The 26,479-nt window shown below is 39.2% G+C and overlaps 1 protein-coding gene across 1 annotated transcript in view; it reads right to left on the bottom strand.

The window, feature by feature from the left end:
• Positions 1–26,479, bottom strand: part of TTC27 (tetratricopeptide repeat domain 27) — a 1,013,239-nt gene that overhangs the window by 86,123 nt on the left and 900,637 nt on the right. Inside the window, exon 19 of the mRNA XM_053711856.1 lies at positions 10,916–11,027. Within this exon, the coding sequence (XP_053567831.1) occupies positions 10,916–11,027 (112 nt within the window). The remainder of the gene's footprint in view (positions 1–10,915; positions 11,028–26,479) is intronic.

Raw genomic sequence — 26,479 nt, 5'->3', positions numbered from 1 at the left:
AGATGGATCAAGTTAAGGTCGAGGCCATACGAAAATGGCCAACTCCCACCACCAAGAAGGACAACGCTTCCTAGGGTTTGCGAACTATTATAGGAAGTTCATTAAAAAATATTCAAAAATCACTAAGCCTTTAACCACACTTACCAGTAGTAAAACATCCTTCACATGGGATTCAACTAAACAGGATATCTTCAACTCCTTAAAGGAGAGATTTTGTGAAGCTCCCATTTTACAGTTCCCAGATGCAAATAAACAATACATTTTGGAAGTTGATGCTTCTGATTATGCCGTGGGTTCTGTTCTATCTCAACGAGAAAACCCTGAAAGTCCCATTCATCCTGTTGCTTACTACTCCAGGGTAATGTCACCAGCAGAACAGAATTACCCCATCGGGGAGAAAGAGTTATTAGTGATAAAAAATTATTTGGAGGTCTGGCGACACTTACTTGAAGGAACTAAATACCCTATTCTGGTATACACAGACCACAAAAACCTTGAATACTTGCAAACCAACATTTATTTGATTGCGATAATCTTAGAGACTGCTCTATTTATGTATAATATGTTCATATCCAATTTTATACATTAATTCAATTTATTGCTAATAGTCTTTTATTAAATTCCTGTATAGTTTTCTTGTTTCTCCTCTGAGCTCCCCAATTGAGCGCCATCCCAGACACAACCCCCTTTTTTTCCAGATTTACTTTAAGTGGACCTTTTTGAGGTTAATCCACTTGTTATTTCTGGGATCGGCTATAGAGAGATAGAGTGTTGCATCTCCATAAACGCACCCTTGTTCAGGACACTATCCTCTCGTCAACTCCGCTGGAGTCTTTTCTTTTCCAGATTCCAACTCCACATAACTTACAGACCTGGTTCTAAAAATGGAAAGGCAGATGCCCTATCTAGAATGGAGAGCAGACTTTCCATTGTAAGTCAACCCACTACAGTCATTCCATCTGAGCATATCGTAGGACTCACCCCAAGTTTCACAGACCAATTGAAAAGTATACAAAATGAGGAAGAAGTACCTTCAAAATTCAGTGTTGAGAAACATTCAGATGGACTTTGCTACTATCAAGGAAAGATATATGTTCCAACTTCTTTACGAACCCCTGTCATACAGGACCATCATGACCCTCCTATGGCAGGGCATCCAGGAATTAATAAAACAACTGAATTAATCTCCAGAATTTACTGGTGGCCGACCATGAAATTTTCAGTCAGGGATTACGTTCTCTCTTGTCCAGTTTGTACTACCACTAAAACTGACAGAAGACCCCCATTCGGATTACTTACACCATTACATATTCCTGATAGACCATGGAACACTATAGGAATGGATTTCATTGTAGATCTTCCAACATCGAACAACTATAACACTATTCTGGTAGTTGTCGACCTTCTAACAAAAATGGCACACTTTATTCCGTTCCACAAATTACCTACATCCACTGAAACAGCCAATATGTTTCTTACCCATATAGTAAAATTACATGGTTTACCCAAAGAAATTATAACTGACAGGGGGACACAGTTCACATCTCGGTTCTGGAAGCAGCTCTGTAAAAACATGCAAATAGAACATCGATGCAGTACATCTTTCCATCCACAGACTAACGGGCAGACCGAGAAAGTCAACCAGTGGTTAGAACAATTCCTACGATCTTATTGTTCATCACAACAACACCATTGGAGTCAAAATTTACCTATGGCAGAATATGCCTATAATAACTCAGAGAATTCCACAACCAAGAGGTCTCCTTTTTACGCAAATTATGGATATCATGCCACTTTCCAGTTACATCCACAACTTGATAACACTTGTCCACAAGTGGATGATACCACCAACTCTTTAATTGATTTGTTTCAGGGACTTAAGAATCACATTACTGATGCACAAGCAACCCAAAAGCGTTATTATGACCTGAGAAGACGTCAACCACCAACTTACAAAGTTGGTGACAAGGTTTGGTTATCCACAAAACACATTAAGCTTAACACTCCAAGCAAGAATCTCAGTGTTACCTTCATCGGACCTTTCCCTATCACAAGAATCATTAATGAAAATGCAGTCACCCTAGATCTACCACCATCATTTCGTATACATCCTACATTTCATGTGTCTTTATTGAAACCTTATCAGGACACTCGGCAACTTAGGAAGCTTCCTGAAACAAACTTTTGTAGATCCAGACACAGAATATGAATTAGATTCTATTATTGATTCTAGGATTCATAAGGGAATACTCCAATATCTGCTCCATTGGAAAGGGAACGATTCGGAAGAGGATTCTTGGGAGCCCTCAACATTGGTTCAAGGACCACGTCTGGTATCACTTTTTCACAGGCGACATCCGGATCGTCCAAGATTTGCAGCTCCGGGGATGCTGTCTTGAGAAAGGGGGATATGTAATGGATGTCTTTCTTTTCAGAACTCATGTTTCAGCTACTGTACCTTTAATTCAACTTCACCTTGTGAGCAAGGTTATTTAAACCTGACACGCCCACTTTTCCCTGCTTTAGTAGTTTATATTTGGTAATCCTAGAAGCTGCATCTCCTGGAATTGTCCTGATTGAATTAAAGCCATTTATCTACAGTCTCTTCCAACTCTGGAATTGTTACTACAGTATTTCATTTCAGCTTTAACCTGAAGAACATTTATTGAAGTGTATCATATCTTTCCACAAACATTTTATTGTGAGGATTCAGCTGTGCTGCGAAGCTCCGGTCAGTGTGTAACTGCCTGACTCACAGTGAGTGGTTCCCTGTGTGATCAATCTGCTTTGTCTGCAGTCTGCTGTGCTGTGAATCTCCTAACAGTGTGTTCACTCTAACCTCCATGCTGCTCTGGTCATCCTTACTGTGAGTAGTTGCTGAATTACTTCCTTCATCCAGGATTTACTTTCTAAGTCTTGTTAAGGAAACCTCTCACTGTATATATTACTGCACTGAATACCAATTGTTATCTAAACAAGCGCAACACATCTTTTCTTAAAAAGACATTCTCCTAACATTCCCTAATGTTATTTCCTATATGAAGCATGGACATTAACTAACTTTGGGAATTCCTATCAGAATATTGCCGACATCCAAGATTTGTGTTATTTCTGTGTCACTGGGAGCTAGCTGGGCAAAGCCTAATATACCTAAATCAGAATTGCAAGTTCTGTTCACTTTATAACCTTTACATTCTTGTTAAGGTGATCTTTGTATATATTATATTATAGCCTAAGTATCAGTTGCTCTGAGTTCAGTCTCTTAGCTTCTCAGTGCTACTACTGGCTAACAAAACCTAATTTACTGAATTTCTGCAGTTGAGTTCCATATCTCCTATTAATTCATAACAGCAAGATTTTGATCTAAGATCAAGAAGGACACTGCTGGAAATTAATTTCCATAAAAAGAAAGTGAAACCGCTAAGCCTCACATTTTCAAATATCAGCATAAGTTCCAAACCTCACTGTACAGAACAAGGTTTGCCTTTACCGAATATTTTTTTTTTTTTCTTGAACAAAATTTTTAAAACTTCTGTTTACAGTAAAAACCCATGCAAAAGATTTTGGTCACCAATAGAAAAGACAGAATGGCAAACGGTTAAATCCTGAAAAAAAATATGTGATTGTTGATAAAAATCCAGTTTCAGAAGATGAAATTACTGTAACTTAGAATGAAAACACCATTTCCAGATGTTCTGATTGTGATTTATTTTCTTCTACAAGATAAAACGAGTCCACGGATTTCATCCTTACTTGTGGGATATTATCCTCCTCCTAACAGGAAGTGGCAAAGAGCACCACAGCAGAGCTGTATATATAGCTCCTCCCTTCCCTCCACCCCCAGTCATTCTCTTTGCCTGTGTTAGTAATAGGAAGAGGTAAAGTGAGGTGTTAGTTTTAGTTTCTTCAATCAAAAAGTTTTTTATTTTTAAATGGTACCGGTGGGTACTATTTTCCTCAGGGAGATATGGAAGAAGATTTCTGCCCTGAGGTTGATGATCTTAGCAGATGTAACTAAGATCCATGTTGGTTCCCACAGAGCTTCTGAAGGTAATACAAGAGACATCTTCAGAGTGGAGAACGGTTTCATGCTACAAGCAGCATTGAGGTATGTGCAGCCCTTTATTTCTGAGGAGACTTGGTATATCAGAACTGGCTGACATTTTTTTCCCTGCAAGGGAAGGGGTAAGCAGTAGACCTGTAAACATAGGGTATTACTGAGAAACCTGTGCTTAATTTATTTTATTGAAGTGGCGCCTTATCTGGACGATATTCTGATTCAGGCGTCAAATTATCATCTGACAAAATCTCACACGGACATAGTGTTGTCTTTCCTGAGAACTCAAGGTTGGAAGGTGGACATAGAAAAGAGTTCACTAATTCCACGGACAAGGGTTCCCTTCTTGGGAACTCTGATAGACTTGGTAGACATGAAAATATTTCTGACAGAGGTCAGAAAAGCAAAAATTCTAAATACTTGCTGAGCACTTCAGTCCATTCCTCGGCCATCAGTGGCTCAGTGTATTGAAGTCATTGGATTAATGGTAGCGGCAATGGACATCATTCCGTTTGCTCGTTTTCATCTCAGACCACTGCAGCTGTGCATGCTCGGACAGTGGAATGGGGACTATGCAAATTTATCTCCTCAGATAAATCTGGATCAAGAGACCAGAGACTCTCTTCTTTGGTGGTTGTCGCTGGATCATCTGTCCCAGGGGACATGCTTCCGCAGACCCTCGTGGGTGATAGTGACAACGGACGCCAGTCTTCTGGGCTGGGGTGCAGTCTGGCTCAGGGGTGTTTGGACTCAGGTGGAGTCTCTACTTCCTATCAATATTCTGGAAATAAGAGCAATTTTCAATGCGCTTCAGGCGTAGCCTCAGTTGGCTTCGGCAAAATTCATCAGATTCCAGTTGGACAATATCACGACTGTGGCGTATATCAATCATCAGGGGGGAACAAGGAGTTCCATAGCGATGATAGAAGTATCAAAGATAATCCGATGGGCGGAGGCCCACTCTTGCTATCTGTCGGCGATCTACATCCCAGGAGTAGAGAACTGGAAGTGGATTTTCTAAGTCATCAGACTTTTCATCCGGGGGAGTGGGAACGCCACCCGGAAGTGTTTGCTTCATTGATTCGCCAATGGGGCAGACCGGAATTGGATCTGATGGCATCTCGTCAGAATGCCAAGCTTCCACGTTAAGAATCCAGGTCGAGGGATCCTCAGGGCGAACTGATAGATGCCTTGGCAGTGCCTTGGTCGTTCAGCCTAGCTTATGTGTTTCCACCGTTTCCTCTCCTTCCACTTGTGATTGCTCGGATCAAACAGGAGAGAGCTTCAGTAATCCTGATAGCGCCTGAGTGGCCACGCAGGACTTGGTATGCAAATCTAGTGGGCATGTCCTCTCTGCCACCATGGAAACTTCCTTTGAGACAGGACCTTCTCATTCAAGGACCTTTCCAACATCCAAATCTAAATTCTCTGCAGCTGACTGCTTGGAGATTGAACGCTTCATTTTATCTAAGCGAGGATTCTCTGATTCGGTCATTGATACTTTGATACAGGCTTGAAAGCCTGTCACTAGAAAAATCTATCATAAGATATGGCGTAAATATCTTTATTGGTGTGAATCCAAGGGTTACTCATGGAGTAAAGTTAGGATTCCCAGGATTCTGTCTTTTCTCCAAGAAGGATTGGAGAAAGGGTTATCAGCAAGATCCTTAAAGGGACAGATTTCTGCTTTGTCAATTTTGCTTCACAAACGTTTGGCAGATGTGCCAGATGTTCAGTCTTTTTGTCAGGCTCTAACCAGAATTAAGCCTGTATTTAGACCAATTACTCCTCCCTGGAGTTTGAATTTAGTTCTTCAAGTGGTTCCGTTTGAACCCATGCATTCCATAGATATTAAATTGTTATCTTGGAAAGTTCTGTTTTTAGTTGCTATTTCTTCTGCTCGAAGAGTTTCTGAGCTATCAGCATTAGAATGTGATTCGCCTTATCTTATATTTCATTCTGATAAGGTGGTTTTACGTACCAAACCATGATTTCTTCCTAAGGTTGTTTCAGATAAGAATATTAATCAGGAAATTGTTGTTCCTTCCTCGTGTCCTAATCCTTCTTCTAAGAAGGAGCGTCTGTTACATAACCTGGACGTGGTCCGTGCATTGAAGTTTTACTTACAGGCTACCAAGGATTTCCGTCAATCATCTTCATTATTCATTGTTTATTCGGGAAAGCGTAGGGGTCAGAAAGCTACGGCTACCTCTCTTTCTTTTTGGCTGAGGAGTATTATCCGCCTGGCATATGAGACTGCTGGACAGCAGCCTCCTGAAAGAATTACGGCTCATTCTACTAGGGCTGTGGCTTCCACATGGGCCTTTAAAAACGATGCTTCTGTTGAACAGATTTGTAAGGCTGCGACTTGGTCGTCCCTTCATACTTTTTCCAAATTTTCCAAATTTGATACTTTTGCTTCTTCTGTGGCTGTTTTTGGGAAAAAGGTTCTTCAAGCAGTGGTGCCTTCCGTTTAGGTCTCTGTCTTGTCCCTCCCTTTCATCCGTGTCCTGTAGCTTTGGTATTGTATCCCACAAGTAAGGATGAAATCCGTGGACTCGTCGTATCTTGCAGAAGAAAAGGAAATTTATGCTTACCTGATAAATTGATTTCTTCTATGATACGACGAGTCCACGGCCCTCCCTGTCATTTTAAAACAGATTATATTTTATTTTTACAACTTCAGTCACCTCTGCACCTTTTAGCCTTTCCTTTCTCTTCCTAAACCTTCGGTCGAATGACTGGGGTTGGAGGGAAGGGAGGAGCTATAAATACAGCTCTGCTGTGGTGCTCTTTGCCACTTCCTGTTAGCAGGAGGATAATATCCCACAAGTAAGGATTAAATCCGTGGATTCGTAGTATCGTAGAAGAAATCAATTTATCAGGTAAGCATAAATTTCCTTTTTTCTCATGTTCCCATAGATTTCATTCGCTGTACCTGGATATCACGTGTGTATATATATATATATATATATATATATATATATATATATATATATATATATCACACAGGTGAAACTCAAAAAATTAGAATATCATGCAAAAGTTCATTTATTTAACTAATGCAACTTAAAAGGTGAAACTAATATATGAGATAGGCTCATTACATGCAAAGCAAGATAGTTCAAGCCGTGATTTGTCATAATTGTGATGATTATGGCTTACAGCTCATGAAAACCCCAAATCCACAATCTCAGAAAATTAGAATATTGTGAAAAGGTGCAATATTCTAGGCTCAAAGTGTCCCACTCTAATCAGCTAATTAAGCCATAACACCTGCAAAGGGTTCCTGAGCCTTTAATGGTCTCTCAGTCTGGTTCAGTAGGAATCACAATCATGGGAAAGACTGCTGAGCTGACAGTTGTGCAGAAAACCATCATTGACACCCTCCACAAGGAGGGAAAGCCTCAAAAGGTAATTGCAAAAGAAGTTGGGTGTTCCCAAAGTGCTGTATCAAAGCACATTAATAGAAAGTTATGTGGAAGGGAAAAATGTGGAAGAAAAAGGTGCACAAGCAGCAGGTATGACCGCAGCCTGGAGAGGATTGTCAGGAAAAGGCCATTCATAAGTGTTGGGGACTTTCACAAGAGCCACCACACACAGATGGATCCTGGACATGGGCTTCAAATGTCGTATTCCTCTTGTCAAGCCACTCCTGAACAACAAACAACGTCAGAAGCGTCTTACCTGGGCTAAAGAAAAACAGACCTGGTCTGTTGCTCAGTGGTCCAAAGTCCTCTTTTCTGATGAGAGCAAATTTTGCATCTCATTTGGAAACCAAGGACCTAGAGTATGGAGGAAGAATGGAGAGGCACACACTGCAAGATGCTTGAAGTCCAGTGTGAAGTTTCCCCAGTCTGTGTTGTTTTGGGGAGCCATGTCATCTGCTGGTGTTGGTCCACTGTGCTTCTTTAAGACCAGGGTAAACGTAGCCATCTACCAGGAGATTTTGGAGCACTTCATGCTTCCTTCCGCAGACAAGCTCTATGGGGATGCTGAATTAATTTTCCAGCAGGACTTGGCACCTGCCCACACTGCCAAAAGCACCAAAACCTGGTTCAATGACCGTGGGATTACTGTGCTTGATTGGCCAGCAAATTCGCCTGACCTGAACCCCATAGAGAATCTATGGGGCATTGCCAAGAGAAAGATGAGAGACATGAGAACTTTATCAAAACTTTGTGTGTGTCCATTTTATTGCCAAAATATAGTGCAAAACCTGTATTCGGGAGGATAGTACTCACTGAAGCCATTGCTGTCTGTGTATCGTATGGCTGATTTTCCCACTATCTTCTCATAACGGATCAGAACTTTCACAATACCTAAATGGTGTTATTGATAGGATTGTGATCACTGACTGATCTGAAGCCAAAAAAAATGCACAGGATCGGAAAGATTAGAATCGACTCAAATATTTGCATTATTGACCTTAGATAACTATGGGGCCCGATTCTCTAACACTCTCTGTTTAGGTGAAATTTGCATCCATAGGTGCTACAAGGTCCTTCACAGGATTCTATAAAGACAAATTTTACCTTGATACATGCATATTTCATCTCTCTTCTCCATTGCAGAGAACATCATTAATTTGTAGGAGAGGCAACCCAACACTTGCAAGGACTTCCATGTTAAGCCCTCTTTTTAAGGGCACTGAGTGAGTTCTGGCCGTGCAATGGTCAGCCTGATTATTCTCTCCATTTTGAAGAAAATTGAATTATATCTGTTTAACCCCTGCAAAAAGGATAACACATAGGTAACATCCTGCATAGGATCCACACACATTGCAACTCCAGAGCCAATAAGAAGCAAGTTACATGTACTTTCTAACGATTGGTGGTTTCCCGCTCAGGATTTTACCTATCACCTAGTTGGTTAACTAGGCTCAATAATACAAGAATTCTGATGGAGTAAAGGAACTTGCAGAACTCCCTGAAAGTTTGGGAGAAACTATGTTTGTTGAACAGTAAACTGCTGGAGTACTGAAAGAATACGTCCTTGTCCAATCGGGTTGATTACAAAGAGTGCTTCCTTCTCTCTCCTAATTTCATTGAACAAGTGAGGGACAGCACATCCCAGACTGAAGTCCCCTGTTTGAGAAAATACATTGATCCTCATGGATTGTGGTGAAAAATGTAATGCTTGATGATTGTGACTGCTTGCCATCATGTATATTTCTGGAAAGCCCTATTTCCTGGTTACTGTCAGAAATAGTTCCCTGTGGAGCTGCCATTTATATGAGAAAAATTTGAACCCACTCAAGAATTATGCTTCTAAATTTAGATTAGCAGGAAAGTAAAAGTGCTCTGAGATGACAAAGTCTCTGTGCCTAGTAAAAACCCCTGAAATTCTTGTTTTACCTTGATACCTGATGTAAGAAGGTGTTGTACTGTTGTTTGACAGGGTCTTTATAGACAGACTCTGAAAAGTGATGTGAAAGGCTAGTGTCTGTAAAAGAATAGGAGAAAAGGTCTCATTCTCCTTTGAAACTCGTAGACCATGTGAAGTGTTAGGCTAAATTTCCAATGAACTTCTTCAACTATCTTGCAGTCAGACACTTTTCGCAAGTAGATACACCAAGCTGCATCTGTTTAAAAAAAATGCTGAAAAGAAAAATAAAATAGAACAAATACCCCTTGTCTGCGTATCTCTTCTATCAAATGGATCAAAAGGTTTTTAAAGGTTCTTGGGATTGAAAAAAATGGTGTAAGCTTATTGCAAATCTCAAAAAAAGTGTATGGGAGGGAGCTGAAAATATGTATTCTTTAGATCTATGGACACAATAATGGAACCTTTTGAAATTAGAGATACCAGTGTGAGCAGTGACTCCATTGCTGGCACCTTCATATGATAATAACCAACTTACTGCAACTTTACTAGCAGATAACATTGACAGTATTAGGTGAAGCATGCCTCTGTGGATTTTATTTATTTATTTTTGTCTATCACATCTCTAAAAGCTCCCGAGCCCTCACTAGAAAACACCATCATTCTTACGAGGGCAGAAAATAATTTAGAAACAGACTTTGAGACAGGAAAACTTTTAAAAACTTTATCAGACACAATAAGCTGTTTTTGTTTTTTTGTTTTACACCCAGCCATAATCCTTAAAGGGACATGAAACCCACATTTTCTTTAATGATTCAGATAGAGAAAACTATTTTTAGCAGCATTCCTATTTACTTCTATTATCTAATTGGCTTCATTCTTTTAATATCCTTTGGGTGAGCCAATATCACAATATATTTATGTGCAGCCACCAAACAGCAGCCCCTAAGCCTATTTAGATATGCTTTTCAAAAAAGTATATCAACAGAATGAAGCAAATTAGATAATAGAAGTGAATTGGAAAGTTGTTTAAAATTGCTTGCTCTTTTTGAATCATGGAAGAAAATAAATTAAGGTTTTATGTCCTTTTTTTTATTACAACAATCAGTAGACACAAATGGTTAGGTTTCAATACTGAGATGGCCATTAATATAGGCAATAAAATCAGATTGATCAAATACAAGTGTCATATAAGGATCAATTTCTCATCAAAAGCTTGCATCTAAAACATATCAAAGAGATACGCTTTCAGATTTGGGGCCCTATTTTCTAAAGCTCTCTGATATGGCGAGATGATCTAAGATGTCTGCAAAGTGGATGGTGCATGTATATTCCACACACATGTAGTAAGTATATCTTTAAGATAAAGATAAGATAACACCACCTACAAATGCTTCATAGGTGTGGCACAGAATAGTTTGCAATGTGTGGATATAAAGGCCATATATAAAATGTACATATATATATATACTTTGCTTACTAAAACAATTATTTGCAAATATCATGTGACTAAACACATTAATATGGACTCACCTTGTGCAACATTAATGGCTCCTCCTATTATCTCTTTAAATGCTGGAATGTCATTTTCCCATCCACTTTTTTGTGTTTCACATTTATGGGCTTTTGTCAGGTATTGCAACGCCTAGAAAACAAAAGCGATAACCCAGTTAGCCATAAATTATATCAAGTGTAATACTGTTTTCAGTACTGATATCTCTTGGTTGCACTTCTGTGTCACAAGAGGTTAAAACATGCAGCGACTTTCCCTTGCTTGTCCAGAACTCACATGAATAATCAATGGGTTTATTCACTGCACAGCACATCTTTTAACTCCTTGATTGCCATGCACACCTCTGTGCCAGGTCTAAAATGACCCTATAGCAGTGTCTTATTCCTGGCTGGAAAACACACGGACACATTGTGGATTAAGGAACTGCAGTAAATGTCACTCACAGATGTGGTTTTACCCCTTGATTGTACAGAACACATGAAGCAGTGAAGTGACCTTGGGATGTCTGCCATGCAAGAGCTTGAGGGAACAAAGCCCGGCTACTACAGGAAAGGGAAGATGTACAGTTTCAACCCCACACCTAGGCCATGTTTTCCTGGACACTTATGAGTTACACATGCTGCAGGTTGTGCAGAGGGGAGCATAAATTTGCACACCTGGATAGCACACAAATAGTGATCATTGACAGCACTATCCATGTTCCCCCCTGCAAACCCTGCAGCATGTGTAACTCATATGTGTACTGAAAAACATTGCTGAGGTGGCAACACTACCCACACCTCCCCTTTCCAAGTACAGGACCAGGGTACTTTTTAGATGCCAGGGCTCATTTACTAGGCACTGCTGACCCTCTGGCATAAGGGAGTCCTGCCGTATAAGATTTATTAAAGAGAAATATTAGTCTGAAAGCTCAGTAAGGGGTTATCAGTACATTTCACAAGGAGCACACATTTCTGCATTATATTTTGTGTATAGTAGGTCAGTAATTTTTTTATTAAATAAACTATTTTATTTTGTACTGTACACTATGTAATATGTGTTTTGCAGTACCAGCTAGTAGGCTGAAAATGGTGTTTCTGGGTTTACAGCCTTTATTTCATTCATAGAACCCTTCACCTCTGCAGCAGGATCAGATTTATTTTACAACTGTAATACTTGAGAAGTTGTTAAGCTGTCTAAACTAATAGAGGAACTACTGTGTAGCAAACAGAAAGTGAAAAGACGCTAAACTATACAGAACACATTACACGTTAATCAATATTCGCTTTCTAGTTATGTCGGGCAGCACCAGGATAATTCCCACAATCCCCTGCAAGTTGTTGCTTTCCATAGGACACCATAATCGCTGGTAGCAACTCAAAGAGAACGTAAGGTTCAGCAGTGTTATATTCATTGTATAATGAGAAAAAATTGATTCACCATCTAAAAATGCCCCAGAAGTAAAAAAAATAATAAATAAATGTATTTTTATGTCACTGAATTTTAAGCAAAAGCTGCACTGAAACAGCAGGGTGGTTGTATAGAGCATAAATAAAAATACTGAACTTCTTAAAGGGGCACTAAAGTGAACATAGGGACATGAAACCCAACATTTTTCTTTTTCATGATTCAAATAGAGCATGTGATTTTAAACAACTTACCAATTTACTTCTTTTATTCAATTTGCTTCATTCTCTTGGTATCCTTTTTTGAAGGAGCAGCAATGCACTACTGGGAGCTATCTGAAGACATCTGGTGAACCAATGAAGAGAGGCATTTTTGTGCAGCCACCAATCAGCAGCTAGCTCCCACTAATGGTTGGCTGCTCCTGAGCCTACTTAGATATGTTTTTCAACTAAGAATACCAAGAGAATGAAGCAATTTAGATAATAGAATCAAATTAGAAAGTTGTTTAAAATCACATGTTCTGTCTGAATCATGAAAATAATTACGTTTAAACTTTGATGATTTCAGTTAGAGCATGCCATTTTAAACAACTTTCCAATTTACTTCCAGCTAGCTGCCGATTGGTGACCTATGCCTCTTTTCACTGGCTCACCCAATGTGTTCAGCTAGCTCCTAATAGTCTATTGCTGATCCCTTAACAAAGAGCAAATTTGATAATAGAAATGAATTGTAAAGTTGTTTAAAATTGTATGCTGTAAGTGAATCATGAAAGAAAAATGTTTGGTTTCATGTCCCTTTATTTTACAATGCTGAAGTATTGAGAAACAAGACATTCTCCTACTCTTGGCTGATGGACATAAACTGTACAATTGTCCCTCCAGAGCTTTAAAAAGATGCACTTTAGCCCATTTGTGGCACTCTTGTGTCATCTTCTAATGTAATGTGCCTGGTGGGTCTGATAAACTGGAAGACCGACTGATGCATTCTCTTGAAAATGAATGGCTAAATGTAGCCACCAATCGGCAAGAGCTATCCAGGGTGCTGAGCTGAAAAAGAGCCGGCTTCTAAGCTTTCATTCCTGCTTTTTCAAATAAAGATACCAAAAGAACGAAGAACAATTGAAAATAGGAGTAAATTAAAATGTTGCTTAAGATTGCATGCCATATGCGAATCATAAAAGAATAAATTTGGGTTTAGTATCCCTTTAATGTTTCTGTCATTATTTTACTTATCTTTTGCATAAAGTATACGGTGCTAGTTCGTGTGTGTCATTATAGATAATATTGTGCTCACTCCCGTGGAGTTACTTTGGAGTCAGCAGTGATTGGCTATAAATGTAAATCTGTTAAAAGAAATTAAATAAGGGAAAGTATGCAGAGACAGATACAAGGTAATCAAAAAGGTAAACAGTATATTAATATAACTGTGTTAGTTATGCAAAACTGGGGAATGGGTAATAAGGGATTATCTATCTTTTAAAACAATAACAATTCTGCAGTAGACTGTCCCTTTAACACCCTAACTGTTGAGCCATTTCCTATGCTGAGCTGTTTTGAATTTTCTTTTAGATGCTGCTCACATTTAAGCCCTACAGTTATATAACTTTGATGTACACAGAGGCTCCCATAAGCTTCTACTCTAATACATGCACAATTATTCACACCACAGTGATCACCTGGTTTTTAAAACCTATATTGCTTTTTATTTTGTTAAAGTGGGCTTCTGTGCTTAAAAACAAGGGGTCTTGGGGGTCCCTATGTCTTATTGTTGACTATTATAAGTGCTTAGAGACCCCTCTGGTGGAGAGAGACAAAGCTTAGCAATGATGTCAATAAAAGTTTGATTTATTAAGGACAGGAACATAATCTTTACCAAATTGAAATTCTGTGCTGTGAAGTGCTCTTTTTTAAACAAAACAAAGAAAAAAGGTCTGCTTTAAAAGGATATTAAAGTGTAAAAAGATAATACTCTAATGTGTCTGAAAAGTTGTATTATTGGCCCATTGCTTGCATGTAACTATATATCTAACCCCTGGAAAAAAGATTAAACACACAGTTAAAGCCAGCTCCAGACTAGCAGTCAACTAATAGCTGCCAACTGAACACATATGGTGAGACAATGACAAGAGATATATGTACGTAGCCACCAATCACAAGCTATCTCCTATTAATTCATTGCTGCTCCTTCCGAGCCTACCTAGATAAGCTTCTCAACAAAGGATACTAAAAAAACAAAGTGATTTTCCAACAGAAGTGGGAGAGAAAGAAAAAGATTATACAATATTGAAGTGGAAAAGGATTAACAATATGTTCCATGGAAACCGATTCTTCGTAAGACTAGATGGTTAAAGGGACCTTGCGATCAAAATTTAAATACACATACATGAATTACATCTTTGAATAGAAACATATTTGCTATATACATATATTGGCAAAAATGCATAGCTAGATAGTCTTAGTGCACCAGCATTTTAAATATTGCAGCTACTTAGAATGCCAGTGGGGCTTTTATCATGTCAGCAATTAACAAATAGAGTAATTACCAGATTACCAGGCTTTCTGAGCAAGTGTTGTGTTTAAAATGCTGGCGCACTGTGCATACTTATATACACTTTTGAAACATCTATAGCTTTTGTTAGAAGCATTTTTGCTAATACATATATATATATTACAACAATGATTCTATTCAAAACTGAAATGCATTGATGTGGATTGCAATTTTGGCTGGAATGTCCCTTTAATAAAGTTTTTTTTGCACAATTTCTAAAGGTTGGAATTGTACAGGTGTTTTCAAAGTAAAAAGATTAAGTGATTAAATCAGTAGGTAAACATATGTGCAACCATTAGTACCCAGGAAGCTTTGATCTGTGCCGCCAAAACTATTAACTGAAAGGTTTAAGTCATTCTTGCGAAGATTAATTTCAGGTAATTGGTGTGCTGTTAATGTAGAAACTAAGTTCAAATAAGTTTAACATATATAGTGTAAAATCTATTGGAAGCAGTTTTGAAATAAAAAATTTGTACTTAGCCAAGGTCACAAAAATGTTTTAAGATCCAAAAAATCATTGGTTCACTTTAGGGAGGTGACTGACTTTCTTGACTGAAAACAATGAACCAGTGTGAGTCAAAACATGTAACTTATTTAGATTTTGGCAAAAAGTTTGAAGAAAAAAACAAAACAAATGTACAGACTGCAAGAATTTGGACTGGTCTTAAAGGGACATTAATTCCAAAAAATACATTTCCCATTACACTCAAAACGAATTTCAACAGGAGAGTCTCTGGAATGCAAAACAAGGCAAAATGTGTTAACAAGGTGAAGTTATAAATTATTTCCTTTGCTGAAAAGAAAGTAGGAAGGTTTAGGAATGTGCACATGTTACTTACTTACAAATACTTCAAAACAATTTTGTATATTTGAAACAGCACTAAATGGCTGCACAAACTGCAGTGATCCAGAGATGAACTAATAGGTAGGCTCTTCAACAAAGAAAACCAAAAGAACAAAGCAAATTGAATAACTGAAGTAAAACAAATTATGCTTACCTGATAATTTTCTTTTCTTCAGATGGAAAGAGTCCTTATCTGCATTCAATACTTTTGGGAAAACAATACCCAAGCTATAGAGGACACTGAATGCTAAAACGGGAGGGTACAAAAGGTGGTCCATTCCCCAGCAAAAACCCTGCTTCGTCCGAAGCCGAGAAAACTTTGACAAGGACACTGACCCACAGAAGTTCACAAGAAGTTCACAAGCCTTGATAGAGACCACAGGACTAGACTCGACTGAGCCAACACGCCTACGGAAGACACCATCGCCCAGCAGTCGGTCCCCCACAACACACCCCTTATGAGAGAGAGGGGTCAACTACCGTAAACTCCCCAAAGAAAGATAACACAGAGAACCCAGACAAGGATACCTGGAAGATCCGAAATAGGGTACCACAAATTCCAAATAAAATAAGGAAAAAACTCCAGAACCAAGTCAAGCTCATAGAGACCAAAAAACCATCCTGAGAAAAAATGACGGAGGCAATGCCCATACCCCAAAGAGTACAGAAACCACAAGATTGGGACCGAGATCCGAAAACAGAGAAGAAAACTCCTATTACAGTGCAAACACACCTAAATAACAACTGAATACGAAGTCCTCAAGTCACAAGGAACTCAGAATATCAATATATTCAGAGCCAAAATACGTGACGCAGACCAAGATACAAAACACCTGTATCAAGCACACGCAATAGCCATACCAGGATGACTTGTAAACAAAATATACTTGCAGAGCAAGTAAAGAGCAGCTGAAGTAGATTTGATAAAAATACAATTCCTAGTAATGGGAATCAAACCTGAGTAGTCAAAAGATCTGAGATGTTGCTCTAACCATTATACCAGATCAGAGCCCAAACCCCATCTTCAAACTGCGAAACTTCCACTAAGCAATGGCCACATAACAGGCTATCCACAAGTCACCAAGCAACTCGCGTAACCTGAACATAGAGAAGCACCGAAACCTCAAAGAGGCTCCCTGTACCTCAAGACCCGAGGACAAACCCCAGATCCCAGATTCTGCTCCCAACACCAGACAAGCCCAGCAAAAGATCTGACAAGCAGTGGAACAAAAAGACTACAATCTCAGGCCCAGAAAAAGGGAAGAATGGGATGGACCTAACCACCCCAAAAGAGCTTGGGTGCCAACCCAAATAGGTCCCTCAATTAGGAACTCCCAAGAGAACCTCATAGAGATGAATGGGGAAATGCAGTAGGTCGCCATATGACCCAGCATGATACTAATGACAGTCTCAACACGGAGACGTCAATCTCCACAGATGGAACAGAACAACCAACTATAGGGTAAAATACCCATTCCAATTGTCTACCCACAAGACAGGACAGCCAACTTTCCGAGAGAGGAAATTCCACCTCCTAAAGGAGAACAAAACTACCCCCCCAAGGGGGAGAGCATAGAGGAAAACAGCGCACAAACCCCAAGCAGGAAGCCGTAGCCTGAAGAAAACAAAAGCTGAATTAAAATCATCCAAACCCCAAAACACAGGAGAACTCCAAATGAAGGAGAGCACCCATCCTTCAAAGGACAGGACAGACTAAAAGGAGCATATCCAAAAATGCACAGATCCTGTCCAAGCTGCAAGCAGCCCAACTAACTAGACCATAAGTCATGGCCAATGTTCCCTGGAAAAACTGGAACGCACTGACCCAGCCACAGGATCATAAGATTCCGGACATCCAGAACGATTCAAGACAAAAACTATAGGCCCGAGCCCAGAATGTGTGGAACCAACCACACCCCAGGGAACAAAAATACCCCATCTGAAAACAGACCTCACAGGGGAATGACCGGACGAATCCGGAAAACCAGAGTCACTCGAGAACACCCCTTGCCAGAGTCCAGAACTCCAATAGGAGCTAGAGCACAACAGGGTCGCTACAAGACTCTAGAGCCCAGAAGGCGTGCAGAACAACACCAAGGCAGCCAAGACCAAGGGAAAACAGTGAGGACCAAGTCGTCCGAAGGAGTAGAACAAAGCTAGAGCAACCACGAGGCCACGCAGTGTGCCCCTAAACGTCTCCATAAACACCTCAGAGTACGTAACCAGAGGAACCCACCAAAGGAAAAAGAATGTAAAGCATCCCAACCGCGGTAGAAAAACCCCTATGCAAAGCTTGGAAAAGGAGACAACACAGCCTATCGTCCCTGATAGGGAAAAAAAATAACTCTCAAAAACAGGAAAAGACAACAGGCCCTCCCAGACAGCGGCTAAACGGATAGGATAATAGACAAGTCCGGAAGTACCAAAGAAGAGAACCACAAAGGAACAAGTCCAAAAAGTCCCTAAAAGGCAAGAACGCCAGGAACCGGCAGCAAGTATGAAGCACAATTATTTCCAAATTCCTTTGTTGATGCTTTTTACTCCTTTCTTTATCACCCCATTACTTGGCTATTCGTTAAACTGAATTGTGGGTGTGGTGAGGGGTGTATTTATAGGCATTTTGATGTTTGGGAAACTTTGCACCTCCTGGAAGGATTGTATATCCCATACGTCACTAGCTCATGGACTCTTGTCAATATGAAAGAAATGAATTTATCAAAAACAAACAAACACTAAGTAACAAAAAACAAACACTAAATTACGAAAAATAAAAAAAACACATCAAAAATAAAAAAGAATTACACCTAATCCAATAGCCCTATCAAAAAAAGCCCCCCCAAAATAAAAAAACGCTAGCCTACAATAAACTACCAATAGGATGAGAGCTCAATCCTATTGGCTGTTGGAACAGCCAATAGGATTTTAGCAGCTCTAATGCTATATGCTGACTGAAATCTTTCAGCCACTAGGAATGCAAGGGATGCCATCTTGGATGGCGTCACTTGCATTGAAGTTCCAGTTTACGGTAGCGACCGTATGAAGAAGATGCTCCGTGCCGGTTGTTTCCAGGATAGACCTGCTCTGTGCCGGATGGATGAAGATAGAAGATGCCGACTGGATGAGGACTTCGCCGGCTGGAATGAAGATCGAAGAGGCCGCCTGGATGAAGACATCTTGCCGGCTGGATGGATCCTTCAAGCGGGACTTCAATAACTGTAAGTGGATTGTCAGGGGTTAGTGTTAGGTTTATTTAAGCGTTTTTGGGTGGGTTTTATTTTTAGATTAGGGTCTGGTTATTTTAGATAGGTTTTTATTTGGGGGGTTGGTTGGTTGGGTGGTGGGTTTTACTGTTGGGGGGTGTTTGTATTTTTTTTTTTTACAGGTAAAGAGCTGATTTCTTTGGGGCAATGCCCCACAAAAGGCCCTTTTAAGGGCCATTGGTAGTTTATTGTAGGCTAGGTTTTTTTTATTTTGGGGGGGCTTTTTATTTTGATAGGGCTATTAGATTAGGTGTAATTCTTTTTTATTTTTCATAATGTGGTTTTTTATTTTTCATAATTTAGTGTTTATTTTTTTTGTAACAGTGTTTGTTTTTGTAATTTTTTTTTAATTTTATTGAAGACATACAGGAAAAACAGCAAGGATACATACATAATCATAAAGTCATAGACACACAGAAATATACAAAGAATGTGAGAGTACACATATCGCGTATCTACATACCACTTTGATAAAACACTAATTTGTCAATAAAAAGAATATAAAGTTTCAAAATGTACAAATGGATTACAAACAGCTATTGTATCCGGAACATAATGACACGTACATGTAAAAAATAAAGGATAGTCTTCCTATGTCTTCCATATAGTGTTATTTATAATGTAGTGAATTAGATAATCTCATATGTAAATAAATAGACGTATCTTATTTGTAGAAAGAAAAAAGGAACTAGAGATTGCGTCTTAGTTCTAGGGGATAAGGGGAACTTGTAAAATAATAATTTGAGATCTATGCCAGCCTAATAGAATTGAGAGGGGGGGGGGGGGGAAAGAGAGGGGGAAAAAAGAGAGAAAAAAAGGGGGGGGACAGTTGGAAGAGAGTGGAAATATCCCCATTCATTTGTATTCATTTTTGCCCAAATTTCCCAAGCCTGGCAACGGAGTTGTAAATTATTATTAGAGGAAAAAATAAGACACTACATAGTCTCCAGATAAGACATACTTTTAGAGATATCATTCCAAGTTGGGATTATAGCTTGTTTCCATAGCCGGGCAATGGACAACTTTACCACCATCAATAGGTAAATACTAAGTAAACTATTAGGGGTAAGAGAAAACCCAAAGGACAAATGGAACAATACTGTTTGTGGATTGGTCCACAAATTAGAGTCTAATTCAGAACATCTCAGAGAGAGCATTTTCCAAAAGGGGAGTAGCAATGAGCACTCCCACCACACATGAGCCGGCGAGCCAACATTTCCACATCCTCTCCAGCAGAGAGGTGAATTCAAGGGGGATATTTTAAAAAGCCTCAGAGGCGTAAGATGCCATTGGGTGCAAACTTTAAGGTATAATTCCAGCAGAGTAACACAATGGAGGGCTTTCTTGGTGAGTAGAATAGCTAATGACCAATCTTCTTGTGAAGCTTGGAATCCGAGGGATCTCTCCCGCGAAGTAATATGGGCCGATTTGCAGTAGACATTTGGATTAAGCAGATCTTGATAAGAAATTGACAGTGCTCTAGGTATCCTTTTGGCCGTATCCCAGCACTTTTCCCAGTTGGTGTGTGTGCGCATCGGAAGTTCAGTGAACCCCTACGCCTTCAGGAGACTTCTAAGTCTCCAAAACTCAAATTTCAATATTTGGGATGGATTGTATGGGAATCGAAATGTTGCTAATGAGATAAGATGACCATTCGGGAAAAGATCCCAAATAGTATTGGGTGTGAGTCTCGTAGTGCTTTGAGAAGACCCGGGAGGGATTGACTAGGTGAAGGATGAGGAGCAATTTGGGGAAGAGAACGGGTTTTATCCCAAAAGCGCAATGGTATGGGTATTGGCAAAGTTCTAAAAAGGTAGGATAATTGGGTAACTAGGTCATCTTAAAGGCGGCCACTCTGCCTAGCCAGGAAATACATGGGACATTCCAACGCTCTACACTTTTCTGGAAAGAACTTAAAAGTGGGTAGAAATTGGCTTCAACTATAATGGAAACATTCCAAGACAGAAAGACTCCTAAATGCTTCAATTTATGCCGCGACCAGTTGAACGTATATCGCCTCGTAAGATCTGTATAGTCCCTATCAGGAATGTTTATAGCGAAAGCGTCAGTTTTGTTTATGTTCAACTTATAATAACTGATCTCACCGAAAGTATAGAGAAGCTTAAAAAGAGCTGGAAGAGAAGGAGTAGGGCTTCCCAGGAAGACAGTTAGATCATCTGCGAATAAGGCAGTTTTCTGGTATATGCTATAACCACACCAACTATATCCTCGGTGGAGCGGATTGCCTCGGCTAATGGCTCCATGATTAACGCAAATATCAGGGTTTGATAAGGGTTTGATAAGGGACATCCCTGTCGCGTTCCATTAGTGATGGGAAAGGAGGGTGAAAGAAAGCCAAGCCCCCTTACTGTTGCCGATGGAGAAGAGTATAGTGCCCTGACACAGGACTGGAAGTAGGGTGGAAAACCGAATTTATGTAATACTTCAAAGAGATAGAGCCAATTTATCCGATCAAATGCCTTTTCGGCATCTAAGGCCCGGGTTGTGCATGGAATATTTTCACGTTTGGCTTCTAAAAATATATTTAAAATACGCCTGGTATTATCAGGCCCCTCCCTTCCAGGGGTAAATCCTACTTGGTCCCAGTCTATCAGTGAGGGGAGTATATGGTTGAGTCTGGTGGCTAAGATTTTGGCTAAAAGCTTCATATCTACGTTGATTAACGACATAGGTATAAAGTTCTCACAAGTATTTGGGTCCTTCCCCGGTTTAGGTATGGCTACAATAGTCGCCTCCAAGAACTCAGAGGGGAGAGAGCCCGTTTGTCTAGCTAGTGTAAATACTCTAGTTAGCAGTGGCAAAAGAGAATTGCTAAATTTCTTGTAGAAAAGGGCAGTATACCCATCGGGCCCTGGCGCCTTATGGGGCTTTAGGGTCTTTATGGCACAAGCCACCTCTTGCGTACTAATAGGGGCATCCAAGAGGTCTTTCTGTTCATCTGCCATCAACGGAAGAGATAGGGTGCTTAGGAAGTTCTTAATTGCTATAGATGAAGGCACAGGAGTGTCCACAGAGTTTTTCAGATTGTACAAACCAGAATAATATTTGGCAAACGCCTTACCAATATCAGTAGGTAGTCGAACTATGCCATCAGGAGTTTTAATGTACGGAATACGAGCATCTGCCGTCCGCTGTCTCAATTTGTTGGCTAGAATGCGATCTGCCTTATTGTCCTTGGCATAATAGAGCTGCTTCACTTTCTGCATCTGCCACTGGATCTTCGTGTTCTCTAAGCTAATGATTTGTGACTTGACAGTAGCTATTCGGGTGAGAACTTCAGAATCAAGTGTAGCTTTGTGTTGTGATAAAAGGTTACAAAGTTCTACATGCAGTTGCGCTAGGGAGCCTCCTTGTGCTTTATTGTGTTTAGATTTTAATTTCATCAAAAGGCCTCGTACAAATGCCTTAAAAGCGCCCCATAAAGAATAATCCCCCACAGAACCATTATCATTAATAAGTAGAAATTGTGTGATTTCCTCCTGAAGATAGGCAACATTGTCCAAATCACTCAAGAGGAACTCCGGCAACCGCCACGGAGGCCTAGAGGACAAGGTATTGGGAGAGTTCATGATCCTCTGAACAGGCGAATGGTCCGACCAGGTACAACTCGGCATACATGCACTTTGGACACAGTTTAGAAGATGTGGTTAGCAGAAAATAAAGTCAATGCGTGAATAGGAGAGGTGGACATTAGAATAATATGAGTAATCTCGTGACGTGGGATGTAAAGAGCGCCAAACATAGTAAAGATTATATTGCGCTATAAGTGTGGAGCATAGCTTTGAGGTTTGGAGTAGGGCAGGGTCATATGCCCTTTGCTTGGGGGATCGCTTATCCACCATAGTATTCAGAAGCATATTAAAGTCCCCTGCGAGTAGCAGGGTACCCACCTTGTGGATGGTCAAAAGGCGCAGGAACTTTCTAAGATGTTTTATCTGTCCTGTGTTAGGACCATAGTATGAAGCAAGGGTAAAGGGGATACCCTCCAATTTGCAATTTAGAATCAAGAAGCCGCCCTGTGGGTCTGCATGCATGTTTATCTTTTCATACAAGAGGTGCCTATGAACTAGGATTGCTACTCCCCTTGATTTGCTCGTAAAAGATGCTGTTTCCACCACCGGGAATTGTTTAGATTTAAGAGGGATGGGGGAACCATCCACCCAATGGGTCTCCTGAAGGAAGATTACTTGAGATTTTGCATGGTTGAGGTATCGCAGAAGTCTGCTTCTCTTGTTAGGGGTTGTTTTTGTAATTTTAATAAGGTTTAATAGTATATTTAAATAATTTTAGTAGGGTTTGGTTTTTATAATATTTAATTTAATTTATTTAATTGCTAGTTTAATTTAATTGTAGTATAATAGTTAGGGTAGGTTAATTAATAGTTTAAAATTAGTTTAATTTAATTCTACTGGTAAGTTTTAATTTATATTAAGATAGGGATGTTGTAATTTTAATTTAAAGTTAGCGGGTTGTTAGGTTTAGGGGTTAATAGCTTAATTGAGTTTATGGCGATGTGGGGGGCTAATGGTTTAGGGGTTAATACTTTTATTTAGGTTCCGGCGGGGTCGGGAAGCGGCGGAATAGGAGTTTATACATTTATTTAGGTTGCGGCGGGGTCGGGGAGCGGCGGGATAGGGGTTAATACATTTATTTAGGTTGCGTCAGAGTCGGGGAGCGGCAGGATAGGGGTTAATACTTTTATTTAGGTTGCGGCGGGACAGGGGTTAATAACTTTATTTATGTTGCGGCGGTGTCGGAGAGCGGCGGGATAGGGTTTAAACATTTTAGTATAGTGGCAGCGTTTAGTGACAGGGTATAAATAAAGTTTGGAAAAAGCCGAATAGACGCGAGATCGTTGACTGCTAGTTAACAACAGTCTGATGCTCATGGCTCCGTACTTGGTGGGTGTCTTTTTGCCGGCTTTTTTCATAACTAAGGAGAGCTTATTGAGATACGCGGCCGCAATGTTAGGCGAGCGTATTGGTGCCGGCGAATGCAGCATAGTTGACAGCTTGATAGATATCCCCTGCAGTGTCTATAAAACAATGGGAGCTGCCATGTTGTAACTTAGGTTACCTTCCCTGCTGTGACAAATTAGGGACAGCTATAAATAGGTCATGAGTGTGCAGCCAATGGTTGTGTTCTCACAATTTCAGAATGGAATTACAGGAAAAGAGAACAAAATAAATAATGAAAGTATATTGCAGAGTTTATATATATATATATATATATATATATATATATATATATATATATACACACATACACAGTTTATCAATTTATATTACCAACTCAACGTGTCTAGTGTCCCTTTAATGCTGAAAAGTGCAGAATTGTAAACTGAATATACATAAATCCTTAATAGAATTGGCTTTTAAGAAAATGCAAGAAAAAGCAAACATTAGAATGTAATTTCTTATTAAAAGTAAAAAGGTTGGATAGCAGAAAAACATAGTAATGATATGCAAAGGCCAAGGTGTCTATACAAATCAAAGACTCTTTAAAGGAGGGCTACTGAAATGGGAATGCTTCATGCTTTAACTTATAAACTGGAAGAGAGATTATATTACTGAAAACATCAAATATTTATCAGGATTTAACAATTATCTGAAGGGAAAAAAAATCATAAAAATGTACCAATACAAGAAAAAATGGTGATGAATTTGAGTAAAAAATGTGTGGAAACTACATTACAGATACAGTATGGCCACTAAGCAGAAGTAGGGAGGTGACAAACGTTAGATAAATCACAATTACTTTTGCAGAAAAAACCTAGGTGTCCTTTGCTAAAAAGCAGACACCTCCTACAGGTTTAGAAAACTAGGTTTATTCAGCATAGAAACACTGACAATCATATATTTTAAAATATCCTATATTTAAATAGAAGAAATATATAGTTATTTTTTTAAATAAGCATTTTAAATTGTAGCCCTTTTTTCTAAGGGTTGTTTGTGTACTGCTAATATATAAAAAAAAGTTATGATGTCAGGTGTGTCATGGTCCACTAATCGAACATGGGGAGTTTTGCTATTTGCAAGTGAGTTTCTATCCAAAACAGCAGTACTGCTCTAACATGCAATTTACTACTAACAAATTCACATAATTCTCTTAATATCCTTTGTTAAAAAGCATACATACCTAAGTAGACTAAGGAGCAGTAATGTACTACTGATAGCTGGCTGCTGATTGGTGGCTACACAAATATATGTCTCTTGTCATTGGCTTGCCAGCCATGTTCAGCTAGCTCCAAGCAGTGCATTTCTGCTTTGGAGATGGCCAACTATGTATTAAGCAATTCTTTGAAAGTAACAGTGCAATAATAAAATGCACTAACACATTATGTCCCTTTAACCCATATTTTTAATATATTCTAATGGCGCTTTTCATAGACTTTAATCATTTTTAGACTTTAAAGGGACAGGAAACCCCAACATTTTATTTTTCAATTTGGATAGAGCATACAATTTTAATCAACTTTCCAATTACTTCTATTGTCAATTTTGCTTCATTCTCTTGTTATCCTTTGCTGAAGGAATATTGGCATCTAGCGGAACACATCTAGTAACCCAATCACAAGAGACAAATGTGCAGGCACCAATCAGCAGCTAGCTCCCACTAGTGTAGGATATGTGTACATTATTTTTCAACAAGGGATACTAAGGGAACAAAGCACATTTGACAATAGGTGTGGACTTTAAAAGTGTCTATATGAATCATGCAAGTTTAATTTTGACTTTCCTATCCCTTTAATGTTCCACCATGCATGATATCCTTTAAATATTCACTATTATGTTGAAATTGTGAGCTGCATGTGTATGGCAGATGTTTTATTTATTGTATTTCCCCAACGGAGAGGAGATTATAATAGTACTTCTGAAAAAGAAAGTCTAGACTTCCAGATATGATCCATGCTACTAAACAATTAGGGCTAATCTAAACAATTCCATCTTCAGGAACATGTATCATTCAGAAGATGCAGCACTGGTAAAATATGAAATGTTATATTTGCAATATCTTGGATAATTCTTTAAAAGAGATTAAAGAAATGTGGAAATACAGTGCAATGGTATGTCAGAAAAAAATGAATACAAATGATATTTCCAATAGGATTAATGTGATATAACATTTTCATCTGTGTAAATGGAATGTGGGTGAAAATGATGAACAAACAATACTCAGACATTTCCTTGCAACATGATAAATCAGAAGCATCGACTTGTGATCAAAGATATTGGCTATTCCCATAATCTGGTATTACTTGAGAACAAACTTAAGATGGATGGTGTTATATTATGCTATATATCTATAATACAGTCATCACGCTTTAAAGAACTTGCATTATTAAAAGGCCATTCTAGTGGAAAAAATACATCTTCTAATTCATTAGAGCATGTCAATTTATCGATAGTGATGCTGCAGTCTATGTGTTTAACCGCACAAAGGGCTTAAACACATACTTAAAGTACCATTCGAGAGCCACAAAGGACTTCTGGCCCTGAGGGGAAATAGTCATTGACCCAATCAGC

The sequence above is a fragment of the Bombina bombina genome, chromosome 4, assembly GCF_027579735.1.
Source record: "Bombina bombina isolate aBomBom1 chromosome 4, aBomBom1.pri, whole genome shotgun sequence".
In the NCBI taxonomy this organism is placed as follows: Eukaryota; Metazoa; Chordata; class Amphibia; order Anura; family Bombinatoridae; genus Bombina; species Bombina bombina.
Note: the sequence above shows the minus strand (reverse complement) of the source record. Positions and strands in the feature narration are given on the sequence as shown.